The sequence below is a fragment of the Pieris napi genome, chromosome 12, assembly GCF_905475465.1.
Source record: "Pieris napi chromosome 12, ilPieNapi1.2, whole genome shotgun sequence".
In the NCBI taxonomy this organism is placed as follows: domain Eukaryota; kingdom Metazoa; phylum Arthropoda; class Insecta; order Lepidoptera; family Pieridae; genus Pieris; species Pieris napi.
The window spans coordinates 11,486,282-11,506,298 of NC_062245.1; the positions used below are offsets into that span (position 1 = coordinate 11,486,282).

Sequence of the window (20,017 nt, forward strand, 5' to 3'; positions counted from 1 at the left end):
TGAAATGCCGATTTTTTTTTTGGAGAAGGATTTTTTTAATATCAAGCTTTGCAATTCATATAGGATCTTTCTTTTCCCTTTTTTAATAGAAATAAAATTTTGAAAAAAAAAAATTAACCTCTAAACTATTTTTTACTCAAAAAAAAAATTCTACCACATCACTTTTTCCCACTGTGCGCTTCACGTGAAGTGCCCCTCATTCTAAATATCCTTTAGGACTGAAATTGTGAATTTGATTTTTAATACTTTGACTACAAAATACCTATTCCCGTCCATAGACATAGAGCAGAACATCGAACAAGAGGAGCACTCGAACAAATCCTCAGCGGATCTGAGGATAAGAAAGACCCAGCACTCGACGCTCTCTCGTAAGTTTGTCGAGGTCATGACCGAGTACAACCGTACACAGACGGATTACCGAGACCGGTGCAAAAATCGGATACTCCGGCAGCTCGAGATCACCGGCCGAGCCACTACTGATGATGAACTGGAGGCGATGCTGGAACAAGATAACCCGGCTGTGTTTACTCAGGGGGTGAGTGTTTAATCTGGTTATACATTTTATGTATTGAAATCACGAATGGATCTTATCTGTTGGGATAGTCATTACTCTCAATTGTTCCATTTGATTCGGCCATTAGGTACTTTTTGCAGAATAAGGTATATAAAAGAAGTTTATTGTAAAAGAATAGTCTGATATATGGCGTACAAGCCATTCATATAAATTCATTGTAAATAAAAGTATTGTGTAAAATGCAATAAACTTCAGGTTTTAACTGTTTAAATTAAAAGAAATATATTTCAATAACATTGAAAACAATCAATTTTTAAATGGAGCCAAAATAATATAAAGAAAAATCTATTGTCACAACACTTTCTTTAAATATATTTTTGATTTTGCAGAATATTTTTGATTGTATATATGCTCTACGGAAATGTATTGATTAAACCAGTAGATACGTGACGAAGTTAATGAGCATATATTTTTTTATATTAATCTATAAATTTTCAAATATATTGAATTAAATAATTTACAATATTCTTAACCTACATAGTAATAATGATAATATTGAAAATGGATAAATTCAATTTTAAAAGTTTGGTCCCTGCGCCAGTGCACCTTTAATGGTGGCACGATTTTCTCTCTGTATTGCGTTACTTATTCGTTGAGCTAAGAAAGCACCAGCTCGGGTCACCGGTAGAACCAACTTCAATCTTTAATTAGCGCCTGTGCACTTGAATCCAACGGCATTATTCAAAATCAAAGTTGGAGGAATGTTTCATAAGAATCATAATGGCAAAAATATACTTTCGGAGGTGACACGGGCCTAATGAAAACTATTTCTTAATTATATATAAGGAGGTTGAGGTTGAACAACAACATCTAAACAATTAATGAACAATTATCATTACCAATGCTTTATTAGGAGCGACATGTCATTAACAAATTTATTGGTCCAATACAAGCGCTAACAAGCATATTACTGCATAATACGGGATGTATTATGCGATATTCGTACTATCACAGTAATTGCACTCACGTGCATAATGACCCGCACCAAACTAATGTAATACACGCGATATATGTGGTAATGGTAACTTGGCCTATCTTTCTAAGTATGAAGGTATGTTTGCATTGTGTGTATTATACTTTATATGTATTTACACTTACAAAAACGTATGTACAGAGTAAACTCTTTCTAAAATCATATAAAAACTCTATATAAAGTAAAAATGAGTTACATTTGCTTGGTACATTATTACTTTGGTTAAGAAAAACGTAATTACTGTATACTTGATTGTAAGTTTGAATTATAAGGAACAGGTGGAAATTGGCTGACATTTGACAGATCCGACTATGGATCAAGAATGAATTTTCAACACTTCTAGAATTAACTGTCTTACGTCAATTTCAACACAAGGTTTTGCATACGCTGATCAAGATCTATTATAATCAGTTACATAAATGCTTGTACCAGCTACGATTATAAAACAATCGTGTTTATGGACGACTGAACGTAAATCATAGATTGCCATTGCTTTTCAAGGACATGGAAGGTGACATAACTAGCGCAGTTTCTAACCAGCCCTGCGATTCTGTAACTCACTTCACGAACTCACACAGCGGTTTTCGCATCGGCGGTCTCTCTCAAATCAGTCGTGAAGCAGTCATTTTATGATTTGGCATTCTGATAAACAATAAAGTACAAGCTCCCACCTTTTCAGAATGCCAAATCATAAAATGACTGCTTCACGACTGATTTGAGAGCGACCGCCGATGCGAAAACCGCTGTGTGAGTTCGTGAAGTGAGTTACAGAATCGCAGGGCTGTTCTTCGTTTCGCCCTTGAACTGGGAGAAAATGTTAATTTATTGTCATTGTATTTTTATCAATAGTGTACATATCTAAAGACTTTATTATAACTCAAACTTATGTCGAGTAATATTAAAGTCATTTTTGTTTTAATAAAAATTTAACAGGTAAAAAATATTTAATTAGTATATATTTATTCTTAAACCTATTTGCTACTTTTTCGAAAATCTTTCGCGTTTCACGTATAAAAATAAAGAAATGGGCCAATTGTGTTAAAAAACACGGGTCTTGTTGGTAATAAATAACCCAGAGGTTTGAATAAAGTATTATAATGAAAATTTAACAGTGAAAGTACGATAAATTTGCCCTTTTATCCTTAGTGGATTATTTAAATTAGCAAAAACTATTATTCATATTATATTTATACAATATCGGTAAAGCAAAGATCTTAATCAACGGATGAAATCACTCTTATAATTATGTAGTTACCTAAGAGTGAGATTACTCATATACCTTGATCAATGTTACCAATGCACTATGATAACTATATTTATCAAACCTTAGTTTAATGGTATTTTAAAAGTGCCAGTTTTAGCGGATTATATTTAAAAATAAAAGTATGAATAGGCTATTTTTCGTGCGTGCTTACGTCCTTGACCTTGCTAGTCATAGTATTTAGTTATTTCCTTATTTTTACAGTAACTTAATACTTATACAATAGAAAACTTTATTATAAAAATTTAACTAAGAACATAAGTAAAACAAAACAAGAAAATATAAAACCTAAACCTTTTTGTAATTAATTTTAAATAATGCAATTCTTGTGACTTCAGCCAGTGTGCAACTAAATATATCCGTCTCACATGCAATAATATTTAGGGTTAATCATACGTCTTTATTCATCAATCATACGTCATTACGTCTTTGAACCGCTTGTATACATCTAGCACTTGACACGCAAATACGCTAACGAGCTTATTTATAAATATTTATGTTAAACGTATTTCAACCCTTTTATATAGTACAAATAATAATATTAATCCTGGTTTTTAAAAACAAACTATTGTTACAATTAGCTAAGTCTTAAGCTCTAAGTCTCGAGACTACGACAGACAACTCAATAAACTGGGCAGCTTTTCCGTAATTTTAGGATAGATCAAAATTGTTTAACACAAAAGAAATAATACAAAGTTGAAGAAAACAAAATATTAAAGTTAAATTTAATTAATATAATTATAAAAATAAAAAATATGTTTATTATGAAATATAAGATACAGGTATCGCTTAATCCACGTCATTTAATTTGAATCAGTAGACATCCCTACTCATCGGCAAAGAAGACAGAGGGTTGTAGGCCGAAAGAAAAAGCCGGCGTAAAAAACTCTCGGTACTCTTTTAAAATAGCAAATCATCAAACAACACTCTTATATAGAGATAATAGAACTGTGTATTTTTTTATGAAAGTAATTCTAGGCTACTTATATAAAGTGGGAGATGGCATTAAGAATAAAAAAATGTGTGCGTGTACTAGGTGTACACACGTAAGAAGTGAAACTTCTTTATGACCTTATTTTTCGAAAAATGATCTACTATATGCAACTTTACAGAAATTGGTTAAATAAAGTTAAATTAGATTAAGTTTAACAAAAGGCTTTTATTATCATAGACATGAATACAAATACAATTATTTCATTTTAACTTATTACTGTACTACTAAGATTATTACAAAATTTCATTAATTGTAATAGATTTATTAGTATTACTATCATTGTTATCATTATTATCGTTATTATATATTTTTGTTACTAATGGCTTTGAATCTCTTCGGATCAACCGTGGTAGGGACAAGAAAAAGATGGCCCGTAACCGAAAAATGTGACAAATGTGTGTAAATTTTTTTCCAACGCCGATAAAGAAGTTTGACTTCAAAAAGCAACATGGCGCGTAACCTGCTACAAAATTTCTGCCATAAGTCGATAAAGAAGTTTCACTTCAAAAGAGGGCGCGTAACGGAAAAATGTGACGCGTAACGAAAAAATGTTACACTAAATTTTTTTCCAACCCCGATAAAGAAGTTTCACTTCAAAAATAATATTACATCAAGTATCTTATTCAGGAATTTAATTATATACTCAAGCCTTCCTTCAATTGGTCTAATAGAATTTAACACACAGTAACATGACTTGACTGTTCATTAAACAATTTCAGATTATAATGGAGACGCAGCAGGCGAAGCAGACCCTCGCCGACATCGAGGCGAGACACGCTGACATCATCAAGCTGGAGACCTCGATCCGTGAGCTCCACGATATGTTCATGGATATGGCCATGTTGGTCGAAAGCCAGGTCAAACACACTTTGTCTAAATATTTTATTTATTTTATCTAGAATAGTAGCATTCAAAACAAATTTAATAATTTGTATTTTAAAGTTAAATAGTGTCATATTAGAATCGATTGTTTGATTTCGAAGGTATACGAAAATTGATTCTCATAAAATTTCAATAGAAAGAGGGTAGTTGTTAAAATACTACATTATTGATATTGATTTTCTAATTTCCGTTTTCAATCAACCAAAACATTAAAATTCGTTCTGTATTTTCCGAAGGGCGTAATCGATTCCTGATTTTCGTCTCTTTGATGCTAAATATTATATAGATATATATAATATTATATTAACAAATTAATTCAAAACATTGATGAGGTTGAAGTTTATGTAAGATCTCGATAGCAACCTTGTCCTCATAATGGAGTTTAGAAAACTTATCAAGATTTTTAAAATCTAATGAAAGTGAATTTCTTTTCATATGAGAACTAAGCTAAAATAAATAAATATTTTACACGTATTATACAAAGATTTTTTTCAAAATTTATCAAACAACGTTGAGATTTAACATAAAAAGTTTTCTATAACATATTGATTTTCGATTATTAGGATTTAAAGTAGCATTTTTATTCTATTTTATTAAAATTAACAGTAATGATTAAAGATACAATAAATTACTTGAATTTAAAGTCATTTGACAACGTGCGTGCTTTGCAGTAATTTGGGTTGTTAACCTATTTTTTTATAACTTTGCTATGGTGTAATTTTTAATGTTGCCATAACAGTAAATAATAATAATGGCTACAGGGTGAGATGATCGACCGCATTGAGTATCATGTTGAACACGCTGTGGACTATGTCCAAACGGCCACGCAGGATACAAAGAAGGCCCTAAAATATCAGAGCAAAGCTCGACGGGTGAGTTCGCCTCACAATTTGCTAATGCGTATTTTTTTTGTTTACCCTCCTACCCTAAACCTCCTACCCTCCTTTTTGTTTTCGTGAAATTCCATTTACGAATTGGTGATTGGTTCACTGGCTTTAATTGTTGAAATGGAAGTGGGCTTCTATTGTGTGCGTAATTTGCCTAACGTTATGAACTAACACTATGTATGTCTTTGTTTATTCTTCGCCTGTTGTAACGCTATGAACTAACACACTATGTATACCTATATATGTTTTCGGTCGGTTTTATATTTATTGTCATACGGCTGGTTCCGCTGTGGGTCTAATGTTTGAATTTCTTTACTCGATTACTAATTTATGAATTCTATTATCTATATCTATTAGATTTTCGGTTTTAACTACTAATATGAACCAATCGGCCGTTCGGAACCGCGTCCCATTCCCCAGCGCCTTACCTTAGCGCGAGCAGGGCGAGTTAGTTGACCGCATCGAGCATCATGTCAGTGAAGCGACAAACTACGTGGAAACCGGCGGGGGCGAACTAGTCCAGGCCTACAAATGGGCGAGAAAAGCCAGGAAGGTATGGGCTACGAATTAAAATGGGCCTAAGATGGATCTAACCAAACTTTCTATCGACTACTAAACAATTTCTATCGACACTAACAAGGAATGTTTTATTGACTAACAACCAGGAAGTTTTGATTGGCGAAAATAATTTCTTCGACTAACTGCGAAGGTTTCTACTAAGACTATTCCTACTACCAACTTCTAAGAGGTTTCAACGGACTAACTACTAAGAATGTACCTTCGATCAACTACTGCGGTTTTCATTTACAACTAAGAATATTCTTTCGACTCAAAGCAGAGGGAGATAATCCGATCAGGGATTGTACGAATTTCTTCTTTATTTCGCTTCGTTTCTCTTCGCATGAACAATATTTGCATGAGTTGTTTTGATTTCAATAACAACTACACTTATAATTAGGAGACATGCTCTATACACTTAACACTCATAATATATAACATCAAAAGGAAATCGAAATTCTAGTTAATTTGAAAGAAAGTATTCATACATTGATTGTAACACATCTGTCAATTTTGATAATACTTGTGAACTTAACAATTCATGGTCTCTCACCACCACTTGCTTCATATCGTATGCTATAAGTTAAAATTCTAGAGAACTCGTAACCCAAATTGTAAAATAAAATTTAAATGTAGCTTCAAGAGCTGTCAAAGCGTTGTGTGAAGTCTGACGTATTTAACTGCACATCTCAAATAACCGTCAAAAGTGTTAAAAGTCAAACGTAACCACCACAAGGTTTGACAACGCTTGACAGTCAACTTTTTGGAATAAAAAAGTTCGACACTTCTTTGAAGCATTGTGGTTGTATCGTGTGCTTTAGCCTGTGCTTTCGCTTAATCTATGTACGCTGTTTTTGGCATATCCCGCTTATAGTCTGTGCGAAACGATAACTTCGTGGGAATTAAAGCAGCTGAAATTCTAAATTACCTTTGTTGAAAACTTTTTACGTCATTACACTTTGACTCAGTATTTAATATGTAAATAAATGAAAATAACACGTAGCAGCGTGTCATAAGAATTAAATCACTTCGCACAGACTAAAAATTGCTAATTTGCTGGTAGTGAAAGTCGCCAGTTTCTATACATAACATAAATTTTTAATGAAACCAATTATTAATTAATACATTTTTAATTGACAATTTTAAATTCTTTATATTTCCTTCACTTTTGATATTTATCCGTATCACCTTGACGTTCATCGTTCCACAAATGGGTGTTTCTTAAGGCAATTTCTGCCGCGCACCACTTTTATGTGGAACCAGCTGCCCACTGAAGTATTTCCGAATCAATAGACCTACGGTCCCTCAAGAAAAGAGCGTACTGATTCCTAAAAAGCCGGCAGCGCGTTTGCGAGCCTTCTAGCAGTGCTAGTGTCCATAGGCGGCGGTATCACTTAACATCAGGTGAGCCTACTGCCCGTTTGCCTCCTGTAACATTAAAAAATAGTATATTTCATTACAAGTGCGGAAAGCCTGTCATTGCAAAGAGTTTCGACAAATGTCTACCCGAGCCGAGGCGCAGCCGAAGGTGAGGGTTGACAGTCGGAACAAGTTGCAATGATGGTTCCGCACGTGTACTGAACGACTATTTTTAATACAGTTGCGAAAAAATTAAGCAATTTAATAAAATAATAAAAAAACAATAAACTCAACTCACTAATCATTTATTTCTTATACAAATTATTGTTCACATATACATTGGTTCAGTTTTTTATACTAACTGGAGAAGTTTTAGGTTGCATATTTATTTACTGTTTGAGACAAACTATTATTTATATCGTATGATTTTTCATGTTTATTTAATATATAATATAACAAACAACTAAACGCGCAAAGAACATTTTTGGAAAATGGCGCCAACCGTAAAAGAATATAAGCAGATATTTTTTTTTTCTTCACCCATTCTGGGTAGGCAAAGGAAACTATGCCCATACAGCCAAGTCTTCAGTACAATTTTTTATTGATATGAAATGAAATTTAAGGAGATGAAATGAAATCTAACCTAACTCATTGAATCATATCATTAAATCTTATATTGAAACAAAGCAGTAGCTTCTTTTTAGAAATATTTGCATGAATCATAAAAATTTCTATGATTTTTTTTTTAGTAAAAACTTCGTGGTTGGTTTTTTCTTTTTAATAGACATTATTTTGACAGTTGGGAAAGAAAACGCACTAGTTCGGAAAAGGTAAAAAAAAAGCACGAGTGTGTAATAGCCCACATCCCGAACGCTATACGTCCCTGCAATACGCCACTTTTTGAGCAACTGTATTAAAAAATATATATCATTTATAAGTGTGTTATGTTAATAACTGGTCAATGTATGTCTAAATCACGCAAGTTAACTGTAGATCTGCTTTTTGTATGTCGCAGTTATTTTAAGTAGCTATTAAGTGGGTATTTTGGGTAGTATTAATGCACGATATTGCTATAACCTAAAAAGAAAAAAGATAATTTTAGTTTGCTCAAATCAGTATCTTAGAATTATATTATACAGCGTGTCAGCGCCAAAATAGAAAATTGATTTCGTAGAATAAAAAAAAAACGTGTGTGTACTTATGTACACGCGTTAGAAGTTATACTTCTTTGGCGTAACAAGATAATATATCTTTTCAAAAAATTTACTCTACGTTTGTAGAAAAAACGTCACTAACAATATAAAAAAATAAAATGTTGACTTACTTCAGGGTGTCGGTTTTAAGTGACGGTGTTCGCGCGCATCGTAAAAATTTACTCTCATCATTTTTCCCTAACGCGCCAAAAGAAGTATAATTTTCAGCGAGGCCATTAAGAATATATAGATTGGAAGTTACAGATAGATAAAGTAATACTAATTAATTTAAAAAAAATATATATGTTAAACGTATCAATTATGAAGGTGTGGTATGGTCCACCAGCAACCTTATATTAATATGTAAACGGAACATGTTCGCATTAAATATCATCAATATATACGAATACTTGAAGAAATCGTGTCCGTGCAATCGCAGAATTAATATTTGGCGCTGTCACGCTCGTAGCATGTTTTTTTTGATCCATTTTATTTTATTTTTCCCTTTGTCATTCCAGAAAAAAATCTTCCTCATAATATGCCTGTCAGTTACGCTGGTAATATTAATAATAGTGCTAGCTGTTGTGCTGAAATAGTTCAACGGAGCTCAGACGTGATCAACGAACAATCTAGTGAAACTGTACGCTAATGCGTATTCTAAAACGTGTATTTCTCCTGAGTTGGCAATACGTGTTGGAATACGGGCAATCAATAGTGCTTGGCAATTTCATTAATTTTTATTCAATTGAAGGAAACCCCCGATTTAGTTGATAGTAAAAGTGATTTTGTATTAAGCCATGCTAATAATGCGAACCAACTCCGTTCGCATTATTAGCGAACGTTGAACGTAGCATACATTGAATTAATGATTTAAAAAGCCGGCAACGCACTCGCGAGTCCTCTGTCATTAGTGTCCATTGGGTATCACTTATCGAGTGAGCTTCCTATCTGTTCTAAAAAAAAAATGCGTTCATAGAAATTGCTAAAAGGTTAATATTTCCGGTTATCAAATAAAAAATAATATGTTTTTATCATTAATACGTTAATTCAATGTACTATGAATTCCTCTAAAGTTCACTCGTGACGTCATCGTTTTAGTTTGAACGGAATGATGACGCCATATTTTTCGCTAAGTGTGCTAAATTAATTTAGACTACAATTTAGGCGATTTATTTAAATTTAATCCTACTTTTTAAGACAATACGTGTAAAGTGCAATAAATTAAATTGTACTTATAAGTGTATATAGTGATTATGTAAATATTGTCTCGTGTGGAGCATAAACTATGTTAATAGACCTGTTATTTCTTTTCTATTATTACGTGTTATTATATTTCAGATTTGGGTTTTTATACCTTAAGTGTACCTTCAAATAGCTTGTTCTGTCCCTATCTCTCACTTTATACTTTGCAAGTGAGTAAACAAGACAAAGCATTCTACTAAAGCTTTCAAGTTATAGGTAAATATTTATGAAAACCCAAAGCTGGGACATTCGAAACTTTAACTGCTATAATAACTTTGCATTTAATATTTCTAATTGTTCCTCAATTTTTGATATGATTACTTAAGATCACAACCAGTATTTTTTAATATTAAATATGTTAATGCACATTATGAGTTTAAAGTGACTCAAATTTGATTAAAATAATGTGGACTTTAAATGGCCATGTATAGTATACCATACATAATAATTGGTTATAAAAATATACTATAAGCCTCAATTAGTTAATTAATGTTCTTGAATGAGAGGGGTCGGCATGTATTTGAGGCATATTGCACGTTTGTTAGTGAGGGTAGTTATGTAATTCTTTAAACTACCCTCAATCAAATTTGAAGTCACTAAGTATGTACTTACTAACGATTAATTTAGATTGTTATTTATTGATATCGGAATGTTTATTTCAGTATTTTGTTCCTATTCGGTTGATATAGGAACGCAGTTGACTTTTTGCTTAATTAAAATCTATGATTTGTAAAATGTTGTAAGAAATTTAATGTTTTATTGCCAGTTTAAAAATGTTTGTCATGTTTGATGTTATCTTCGCATTTAATTGTATAAATTAAAAATTACTATAGTACATAATTATAGTTACGAAGCGCACATGTACGTTATATCATATTGTTGCTAGTTAAAAAAATCTGTGATTTTTTTATTGTTAGTATTTGCATATGTTTTTCTCTGTGTTCCGCATACGAAATATTTAAAACCGAAGTTCATTGTAATCTTTATTGTTTGCGGGTACCCTTATAAAAGACTGGGATTTATTGCTATTTAGAGGGCTCATTTGTCAAAAAAGATACAAACTATGTAATAGCAAAGTGTATGTTTGCAAAATGAGGGTACCTCTTGCTTTACATATAGGGTAGCATCCAAAATTACGTTTCAAATGAGACCTCTACAATCGAACAACAAATGTAAATATGTTAATATTGAGAATTACATTTATTTATTTTATTTTTTTGGTTTATTTCTTTTCCTTGGCAAATGACGCACACACGGCCCTATTAGTATTTGGTATAAAGCGTACTGTTGCATGGTCTACTACAGAAGAAGATTATGATCCTTGTTTGCCTGCTCATACTGGGGCTGGTCGTCGTCGGCTACGTTTCGAGTTACTTCCTGTGAGGGCGACGGCGGTTGAGGTAATTTGTGCGCGGCGGGTCACGAGGGAATAGAGCTATGGCTTGCTTACTTACTATTTCAACGCATGTATATTGATTTTAAATAAAACAATTATTTATTACGAATAATAAATTAATGCTTTATTTATTTACTGGATTATCTGTGACACAACATTTGACACTTCAGTGACAAGCGGCTATTAAAAGTATATACTGAGTTAAAATATATATTTTTTTATTATTTTGTAACAGCTGGTAAATAATGACTTATATTTGTCAATGACAATGGACTATTTAAAGACAGGTTTACTGGTTTATGTATGATATATTTGAAACTTTAAACGATTTAATCTTAATGGTAGATAACGGTACGTCAAGATAAATAATTTTTGTTTATGATTTTATTTGTCAATAGTGTGTTCCGTTTTTATGAACACGGAATTTTCATATAGCTGGTAACAAAACACGGGTTGTTTGAATTCGGTCACACTTTGGTCATTCACAATTTTAATTACTAAAGTGTGACCAACTTTAAAAACACAGTTGTTAAAGGAATCACTAATATTGTGACATTGACAATTGACATGTTCCTTGGTTAATACAGCGTCAAGTAAGCAAGTCCTAAACCACAACCTCGTGCCCGCCGGTCTAAACTAGTGTACTAATATGTGTTGTCTTTGTCATTGTGCAGAAGAAGATTATGATTATGCTGTGCCTACTCGTGCTCTGCCTCATCGCGACTGCCTACGTGTATAGCACTTTCTTCTGAACGGGGCAGGTTGGACTGGATTCCTCTGGCATTTAACGGTCCGTTATCTCGTTTGAGAAAACTGGCGGTTAACATGTCGGTGTCTAGTAGATCATCGCGTAGATATTGTCGATCAATATTTTGGAGATTATTTGCATGACGCATTGCTCCATTTCGTAGATAGATTATCATTCATGGAGATCTAAGATTTCAGGGAATTGTTAAAATATGGATCGCGGCAAATTCTAAATTGAGGCCCAGCCTAATCATTTGTGTCGATTGGTATGTGTTGTGACCCCCTAATTAGGAAATTAAATTCCCGATATTTGAAGATGGCATTATACATTAGTTATTAACACAGTCTTAGTGCATGCTACACAGTATCCTAGGCAAAAAAATTAGTGCCTATTGAATTAGTTTTTGATGCCATTTTAAAATCATATAACCTAAAGTAGCATGGCCCATATAGTATTCATAATGATAAAAACATACTCATTAGGTGAATTCAATATTTAAACATTTGGTAATCATATTTGAGAGTTATCTTACTTCTTAGATACATTTCTAAATTATTTAAGAACCGAGAACTAAAATAACCTCAAAATGTAAAAATTCAACTAAACTGATACGTATTATACGCCATTTTAGATATATAAACATTTCTTTAGCAATCAAGGCTTATAGTACGTTGAAATCTAACAGCCCCTGTAAAATGTATATGTTTTCATATTATAAAAGGTTTTTAAGTAAAAGGACGTAACTTTTCAGGAGCATGAAAGCAAGTTTGTGTTTGGTGCCTACGATCCACCCATACTATCTTCGGAGCTCCTTTACTTAATGTTATTCAACTCGTGTTACCTATATGTTATCTATAAGGATTCAATTACATTCCATTTCCAAAGGAATTCTATTATAGCCCCGCTGGGACATAGTTATATGACGTTAATGACACGAAATCTAGTTTTTTTGCGCGACTTGTACTCTTGCTTCTACTGGTTCTAATCCGGACTACAATTTGAAGTAGATCTTGTTACAGTAGTTCGTTAAGTTAATCCACAGATAGAAATTAAAGAATATAAAAATGTGTTCTGTATTTAATCATGTGATAACTATAGCTCGTGAAGCATATGACACATCCGCGGTGTTGTTGAAATGTCAAATGTCACTTTGACATGTCACATTTGCGGACGCGTTGACTGTGCTTAACGCATCAACACCATAGAGTCGAAATATCGACATTATATCATAAATGTGATACATTTGACTTCATGGATTTCTAATTAGGTCTGTTTTTGGAAATATTGTAGTATAGGATTATGCGAGGTCTTTTGCAGGTATGGTTATGCCATTACAGCCTTTATAATAGAGATATTCCAAAAACAGCTATACTTAGCACACCTGTATATTGCCTTCCTACATTCCGCATAATCATGACTGCAGTAGACCGTAGTTCGGTTTTGTCGCGTGCTCCTCGAGTGACAGAAAACAGTACAAATTTTGTAGTTATAACGCCCGCTGTTCACTGCTGTGAACCTATATACGCAAGACTCCTTTATTTAACTACTAAAAGAAATCTCCGGGTATCAATTCGTCTTAGTATAAGAGTGTTCACAGCCGTGGCAGTAGGCCGTCTGTCGCGGAAGGCCGCGTCGTTTGCCGTCATAGCAATAATGTTCGATACAATTTGTAAAATTGTTTTAAACTTTCGAATGTGTGATAGTAGCAGTTGTTTAGTTAACATTAAATGATAATTGTTATCGCGAGTAACATTTTGAACGGCGAGCGCTTCGGTTGAATTAGTCGGAATAATTGTTCAATGTTAGCGGATGTTCTGTTCGGTAATTTAAGCCCTGCGTTGTACAGTAATACATAATGTAGCCGTTATAGCTAGGGTAATTTTTTAATAAATTATTATCAACTTATTACAAAGTCTTCAGCAATACGATGTAAATGTATGTATGAGCGGTACTTATGTTATATGTAATATTACACGTAGAGGTAAAGCTCGAAGTAAAGCACCAATAATTAAATTAGTATTTTCTTATTATTAGTATTTGCGGTATCGGATGGATTGTGAGTCATCGCCCGGACGTATAACGGCACTAAATATAAAATCGGACGGACGCCATCTCGTGAGCCGAGCGTGCACTTGTAAAGAAAGCAATGTTAATTTTAACATTTATAGTGTAATTAGATTTTTATTAAGAGTAGGATTCCCTATAGTTGCCTTTGGAATCGTAGAGAATGTAATATAAAATTTTCTCTGTAGATTCATTACGGTGTCACCAGTATTTTTCACTTGGCAGTCAATTGTATCGCTTACGCGTGGCGCCTCTCGTGTGTGTCCCCATCGCGCTGACACTAGCTAGTTGCCTCTTTCATTGTCTCTAGTATAAGTATTGAGTCGATTTAGGTGGAGAAACGCTTGCTAGAGTGGCCTCCGTTAAGTCTGCCTCGAAGGCTGCGAACTCGACACCAAGGTAGGTTATATAGGTGCGACGCGACGCAGCGCCGCAGCAGACATTTCGCACAAGGACGAACGCGAGCGCACGGCGGCACGCCACGTGCCGGCCGTCTCGCTCGTTCCGCGTTTGTAACGTAGAGTAGGCAATAAACTTCTAGTCAGCTTTCAATGATCTCTATTTATCTATATCTTAAATCGTAATATTGCAGACGTATTATTCTGTTACTAGTACTGTAAGTGAAATCTTCGTGTTCAAATGTAACCATAAAGCCGCTACGATCTTAGGTTCGTAACAGACGCGTTGAAACATATTAATCTTAAATCTAGATATCGACATATTCAGAACTACTTATCAATAGTATGCATATTGTTATTGGATTGCTAATTTTGTGTGAGAACACAATTAGTATAGTTTATATATACTTATGTGTCAATTCTTATAGCATTTTATTACATTAACAGAAATGATAGCTAGTAAGTGTTAAAGATTATTAACTTATTTTGAAATATCCACCGATGTTTCTTTGTTTCGAAATTTTTACGTTTGTTAATTCTAGTCCATATAAGTAACATTCCTTAAAAAAGTTCATACGTTATTAGTAGCTATAGGAGAGCTCATTTTGAAATTCCTATGTATTTTGTCCCGCTTTGTGAATTTATGCAACAACGAAAAAGGATGTATTTTTAAGATTTTATCAGCTTGCTTAAATACACGTCAACATTTAATTTATACCTAAGTTGAGTCTTTCCCTGAATTATTTCAATATTTACCCTTACGCATTTAAAGTACCTGTATTCCCTTTAATGAAGTTATACCTATAATCGTGGTTTATATTTAAAGTTGGTGCATTTGAGATTGCCCGAAAAACGTGAACAAATGACAAGCTCTTATTAAAAAGTAGAGTCGCTAGTCTTTTACATAGATTCTTTCTAAAATCGACTACATTTTGGGCTTTCTATTTTCAATCTATTCGCTGTTGCTTCGCAGTTCGCGTTGAATAATGTGAAACATTATTGATGTTTATATAGGATTTATTATGATTATATTATTTTTAAAATGTTATTTAATCAGAAAATATTACCTAGATTGATTAGTAAGTAAAATTTTGGTTATTTTGTAAAAACGGAAATTGGTATAAAATATTCGTACAGCAATTTTCTTGTACTCAAAATAATCACTTATAAAAAGTACCTACATAGTTATAATAATTCATTCATCATTATTGTGGTTATGACATATTATTGTAAATTATATAACAGTGAGATTCCGAACACAATGTAAAATTCAAGTTAGATTTGTTTTATAGTTATATTCTGTACGTAGGTTATCAATCTGAAATTCTCTTATAATTATAAAATAAACGGTGTTTTCTGCTGTGATATGTATTTTTATTATTCTTCTGGAAATAAACAAAAGTTCCGTAACAGAAATAAATGACAAAAGGAAAAATAAAACAATAACTAGGTATAGTCCTTTTCATGAAAGAAGTCCCCCAGACGCGGCGCTGCAATCGCATAACGTAATATTGCCATTTATGAGTAAAAAATTTACCTATTTTATTTACATTTAGCAGATGTAATTTATCAAATATTATTTTCTGCATACTTCGATGAAACAATATTTCTGTTATGTAAAAAGTATATTTTTATTTACTTATATTAGCGGTGTTCTACCTACTTACAGGGAAAAGATGAGAAAATAGTGGAAAGAAATAATACAATTTTTTATTCAGAGTTTTATTGCATAATTGTTGGGTTACAATTTTTTTCGAAGTACACGCCGCTATTATACCTTCGTTTGTAATTCTTGTTACAGTTTTCTCTGACACACCTGCAATTAAATTATGAACGATTAAAAATAATAGTAACTTTAAGTTTATAATGCTTATGTAATATGTAATAAGTATATGTTTTAATTTCAGTTACCTAGTTTCATCACGTTATGTATTTATTCAATTTTATCGCAAAAACGAATTTATATCATAAAAGTCCCATCAATACAGCAAAAAATTATTAAATGGCAACTCTAAAAAGTACCCGTTATGGCGCCAACTCTCTTCCGAACATTGTTTAGTGGTATTAAAACACCTTGATTCTTATGTTCCGCTTCACAGAACTCTTTCACCTTTAATATCATTTCTTTAGCCGAACTTTTTACAACTTTTGGCATTGTCATCAATCTTTAAAATGCACTAAGCTAGTTAAAAATTCACAAAAATCTACCACAACAAACGAACTTGATAACATCGACGAATGACAACATTGCCGACATGTCAAATTTAGTTCCAAAAACCACCGCGGGACTTCTTTCATGAAAAGCACTATATCTATTAGTTTATTCTGTAGATTATAAAACTTGTTTTATTTTCCGTTTCCGGCCAGTTACATTTTAATTAGAGTAGACAACTTGTGATCTTTGTTATTAAATTAAAAGCAACTACAGACTTATAATATTTAGATTCGAAATAAACTTTCTGCTATAAGTCGACGAGCTACCATAGAAGAACAATTTCGTAATTGTAGTTTGATTAGTGTATAATTATCGTTATTACATAATGAATAACATTAGACAAAATGAAAACCTTTCCAAGACGATTAGTTACATATAAACTTTAAGAACCGTGGTATGTTCGGAAAGAAAACCGGTATGGAGGTTATGCAAACGAGCGCCTTGACAGTAAGATATATAATAGAAAATAATTCGTTCATTATTAAATCAATTTACTTATTCACAAAAATTATGTTTTTATATTTTTTTAATATTAAGTATAAAGATAATTATTACTGTCGAACTATATTAATGTGACAGTGTTGTCAACATAACGAGTTTAGCACTATTCTGACTTCGCAAAATTACGTCGGTTGACGGATCATTCCGCCCAGACTTGACAGCTAATTTTGGATGTCACAGATAAAAATGTCAATTGTCAGTTCAAAAACCTTGCTTTCAGTTTTTATTTGTTTGTTAACACAGTCTATGAGTTTAATAACTGACATATATTTAACATTTTCACAATATATTTTCTGGTTGGTGTTCAATTCCCAGAGTTTTTAAACAAATCAAATCCTATAGATTTAAACCATGAACGCACCTCCCACCTTTGAATCATTTCTTTTGTATGATGGAGAAAAGAAGTAAGTATTTTCCCGCTTTCGGTTTTAAACTAACAAATCATTAGTATAATCATAATACTCGTCTGTTCTCGTTTTCATTACAGGGTACAAAAAGAAGAAGATACTAAAGTAACAAATGCAGCTATTTTCACTGTAAACAAGGAAGATCATACCCTCGGCAATATGATTCGACAGTAAGTAGCTAATGTATTTGTAGTTACAACTTGATTATTGTTTGATATATTTCGTCAATAAATTCAGCTATTTATCATTGCAGCCAGCTTCTTAAGGACCCAAAAGTTTTATTTGCTGGATACAAAGTACCACATCCTTTAGAACATAAATTTGTACTCCGCATTCAGACGACATCAGACTACACACCACAGGAAGCATTTATGAATGCAATAACAGATCTAACATCAGAATTATCTCTGTTTGAAGAGAGGTTTAAGGTGACTTAACTATTATTATGTTAATTTACTGGGTAACGATGCGAAAACGATGTACCCAAATTTGGATACGTCACTCTCACACCCAACCCATTTACTGTGTTAGGTTTATGTTTACTTAGTAGTATTTTTCTCTGAATTATAAGGTAAGCTTCTCAAGCTCCCAAGCTTCTTCGCTTAGGCTTTATGTATAAACACACAATTTTTTAAACTATTTGAGTGAGAAATATGTTTAAATATGAAGCTAAGCTTAATGTAAACCTGTATATTATTAATTGTCCATTACCTGAACTGATAAAAGATTTTCTATATGTAAGTTCCTATAGTGGTAGAAAAAGTTATGTATTTTGTAAATATTTTAATTTGTTACTGTTAAATATCATAACTTTATTGTTTTTTCAATATGTAGGTGTGTGTATTGATTTGTATGTAAATTCTTGCCACATCGGGACCTGTATTAATATTTAACCTTAAACTATCCCGAAAAATACAGTAATATCTTTACAATTTTTATAAATTTGTCTCTGTTTCAGGAAGCTATCAAAGAGAAAAAAGATGGTTTAGATTGAGAAGTTGAAGAATATAAGTATTGTGATGTGACTCTTAAAATATATGAGTGTTAAGATTAAATTAAAAAGTTTCTATTTTTAATTTTACAAATAAAAGGTTGAGACAAGTTTTAGGTCTATATTTTGTCACCTATGTAGCTTCTGGCTAAGATAAGATTCCAAAAGTCCTTTTTAATGAGATGATGTACCTACACAATAAAATGTAAAATATAATTGATACATATTTAATGTTCACTTATGAACATTAATTTTCTTACCCTTGTTGCTCCCACATACAAATGACAAACAGTATAGTTGTATGTGATTAATATTCAAACAGTTATTCTAATTAAGGAACATGTTTATATATGTAGCGATAGCATATCAAATATCTATAATTTTTTCTACGAGATTGCTTAATTTCAAGCCATTTCCCACAGTTATAGGAGTATTTTTTTAGTTTTAAAACCTAATAATTAAAAAACTTCATATTGATGCATTAAAAACATTCATGTTTTTTATAGTTGTACACATCCAGAAATAAAAAGCATTTTATTATAATTCCATTTTATTAAAAAACTTGGTGTTCTTTATTGGACAAATGTGTATATTACTTGAAACATGATTGTGATGATTATTTTATTTGTGCCTAGTCTTTTCTCATTATACATTATATCAGGACAATGTATATGAAAATCATTCTTAAAAACAGGCATGCATGGCATTAAAACTTATATGAAATCAATACTTATATACAAATCTAGTAAGAATAAAACGAGATACCATAACAAGGTAAACAATAAATAATAATACCTAGAATGAAACAAGTAACAGTAACAATGGTAACATTAAAACAATAAATAGTTATTAGAAGGTTTCTTCTTCATCACAGTTCTCCGTAGCATGCCCAAATACTGAAACAAATATTATTAAGTAAATTTGGAGGACTTAAAAATAGCCTATATTAGAATTATAGTAATAATAAGGATAACTTTTAGTTTATATTAATATTGTATTTATTATTAGTATGCAACCTCCGATGGAGTAGTATACATGCTACTAATAGGGGTATCTTTTTCATGAATTATGATATATTGAGAGTGATTATTTATTTTCCTTGATTATGCAAAATTTTTAATTAACTATTTCCAAATGAAGAATTTTAGTATTCTGTTTAAAGTTATCCAGTATTACTAATTTGTGAATAAAATTTTATAACACATTGTAAACAGTTATACCTAGCTGGCTTTTAAAATGTTAGCACTATTATATTTCTTAATCTATCTATATGATAATTTATAATACTATAATATATAAGTAGCATTTTTTCATTCAGCCAAATGTCTATAGACAACACTAATCGCCCGTCACCTTGATGTCTAAATTTAGTTA

General features: G+C 32.1%; 3 protein-coding genes across 21 annotated transcripts in view; 2 read left to right on the plus strand and 1 right to left on the minus strand.

Annotated features, from left to right (window-relative positions):
* LOC125054291 (syntaxin-1A) overlaps positions 1-15,894 on the plus strand; it is a 64,186-nt gene extending 48,292 nt beyond the window's left edge. Inside the window, exons 5-9 of one of the 8 annotated variants that reach the window (XM_047656064.1) lie at positions 279-535; positions 4,522-4,659; positions 5,446-5,556; positions 11,229-11,323; positions 12,819-15,894. In XM_047656064.1, coding sequence (XP_047512020.1) covers positions 279-535; positions 4,522-4,659; positions 5,446-5,556; positions 11,229-11,306 — 584 coding nt within the window. In that variant the 3' untranslated portion in view covers positions 11,307-11,323; positions 12,819-15,894. Of the gene's footprint in view, positions 1-278; positions 536-4,521; positions 4,660-5,445; positions 6,125-9,199; positions 9,493-11,228; positions 11,324-11,993; positions 12,110-12,818 lie in introns of those variants that run through there. The other 7 variants (XM_047656068.1, XM_047656066.1, XM_047656069.1 and 4 more) reach the window with 7 other exon arrangements.
* A 1,554-nt stretch (positions 15,895-17,448) lies between these two features.
* On the plus strand, positions 17,449-18,754 carry LOC125054612 (DNA-directed RNA polymerase II subunit RPB11). Its single transcript, XM_047656617.1, has 4 exons — positions 17,449-17,649; positions 17,733-17,822; positions 17,906-18,080; positions 18,611-18,754. The coding sequence occupies exons 1-4, from the start codon at positions 17,597-17,599 to the stop codon at positions 18,644-18,646; spliced, it is 354 nt and encodes a 117-aa protein (XP_047512573.1). The 5' UTR covers positions 17,449-17,596; the 3' UTR covers positions 18,647-18,754.
* Positions 18,755-19,175: 421 nt separating this feature from the next.
* Positions 19,176-20,017, minus strand: part of LOC125054611 (restin homolog) — a 54,469-nt gene continuing 53,627 nt past the window's right edge. For all 12 annotated transcript variants that reach the window (XM_047656605.1, XM_047656604.1, XM_047656607.1 and 9 more), the window contains one exon: positions 19,176-19,539. In XM_047656605.1, coding sequence (XP_047512561.1) covers positions 19,493-19,539 — 47 coding nt within the window. In that variant the 3' untranslated portion in view covers positions 19,176-19,492. The remainder of the gene's footprint in view (positions 19,540-20,017) is intronic.

Excerpts from the sequence above, each read along its gene's own strand:
- LOC125054612 (XM_047656617.1), top strand. The coding sequence starts at position 17,597 with ATGAACGCACCTCCCACCTTTGAATCATTTCTTTTGTATGATGGAGAA. Across the intron at positions 17,823-17,905 it reads CTCGGCAATATGATTCGACA|CCAGCTTCTTAAGGACCCAA; the intron begins GTAAGTAGCTAA and ends TTATCATTGCAG. Across the intron at positions 18,081-18,610 it reads TGTTTGAAGAGAGGTTTAAG|GAAGCTATCAAAGAGAAAAA; the intron begins GTGACTTAACTA and ends TCTCTGTTTCAG.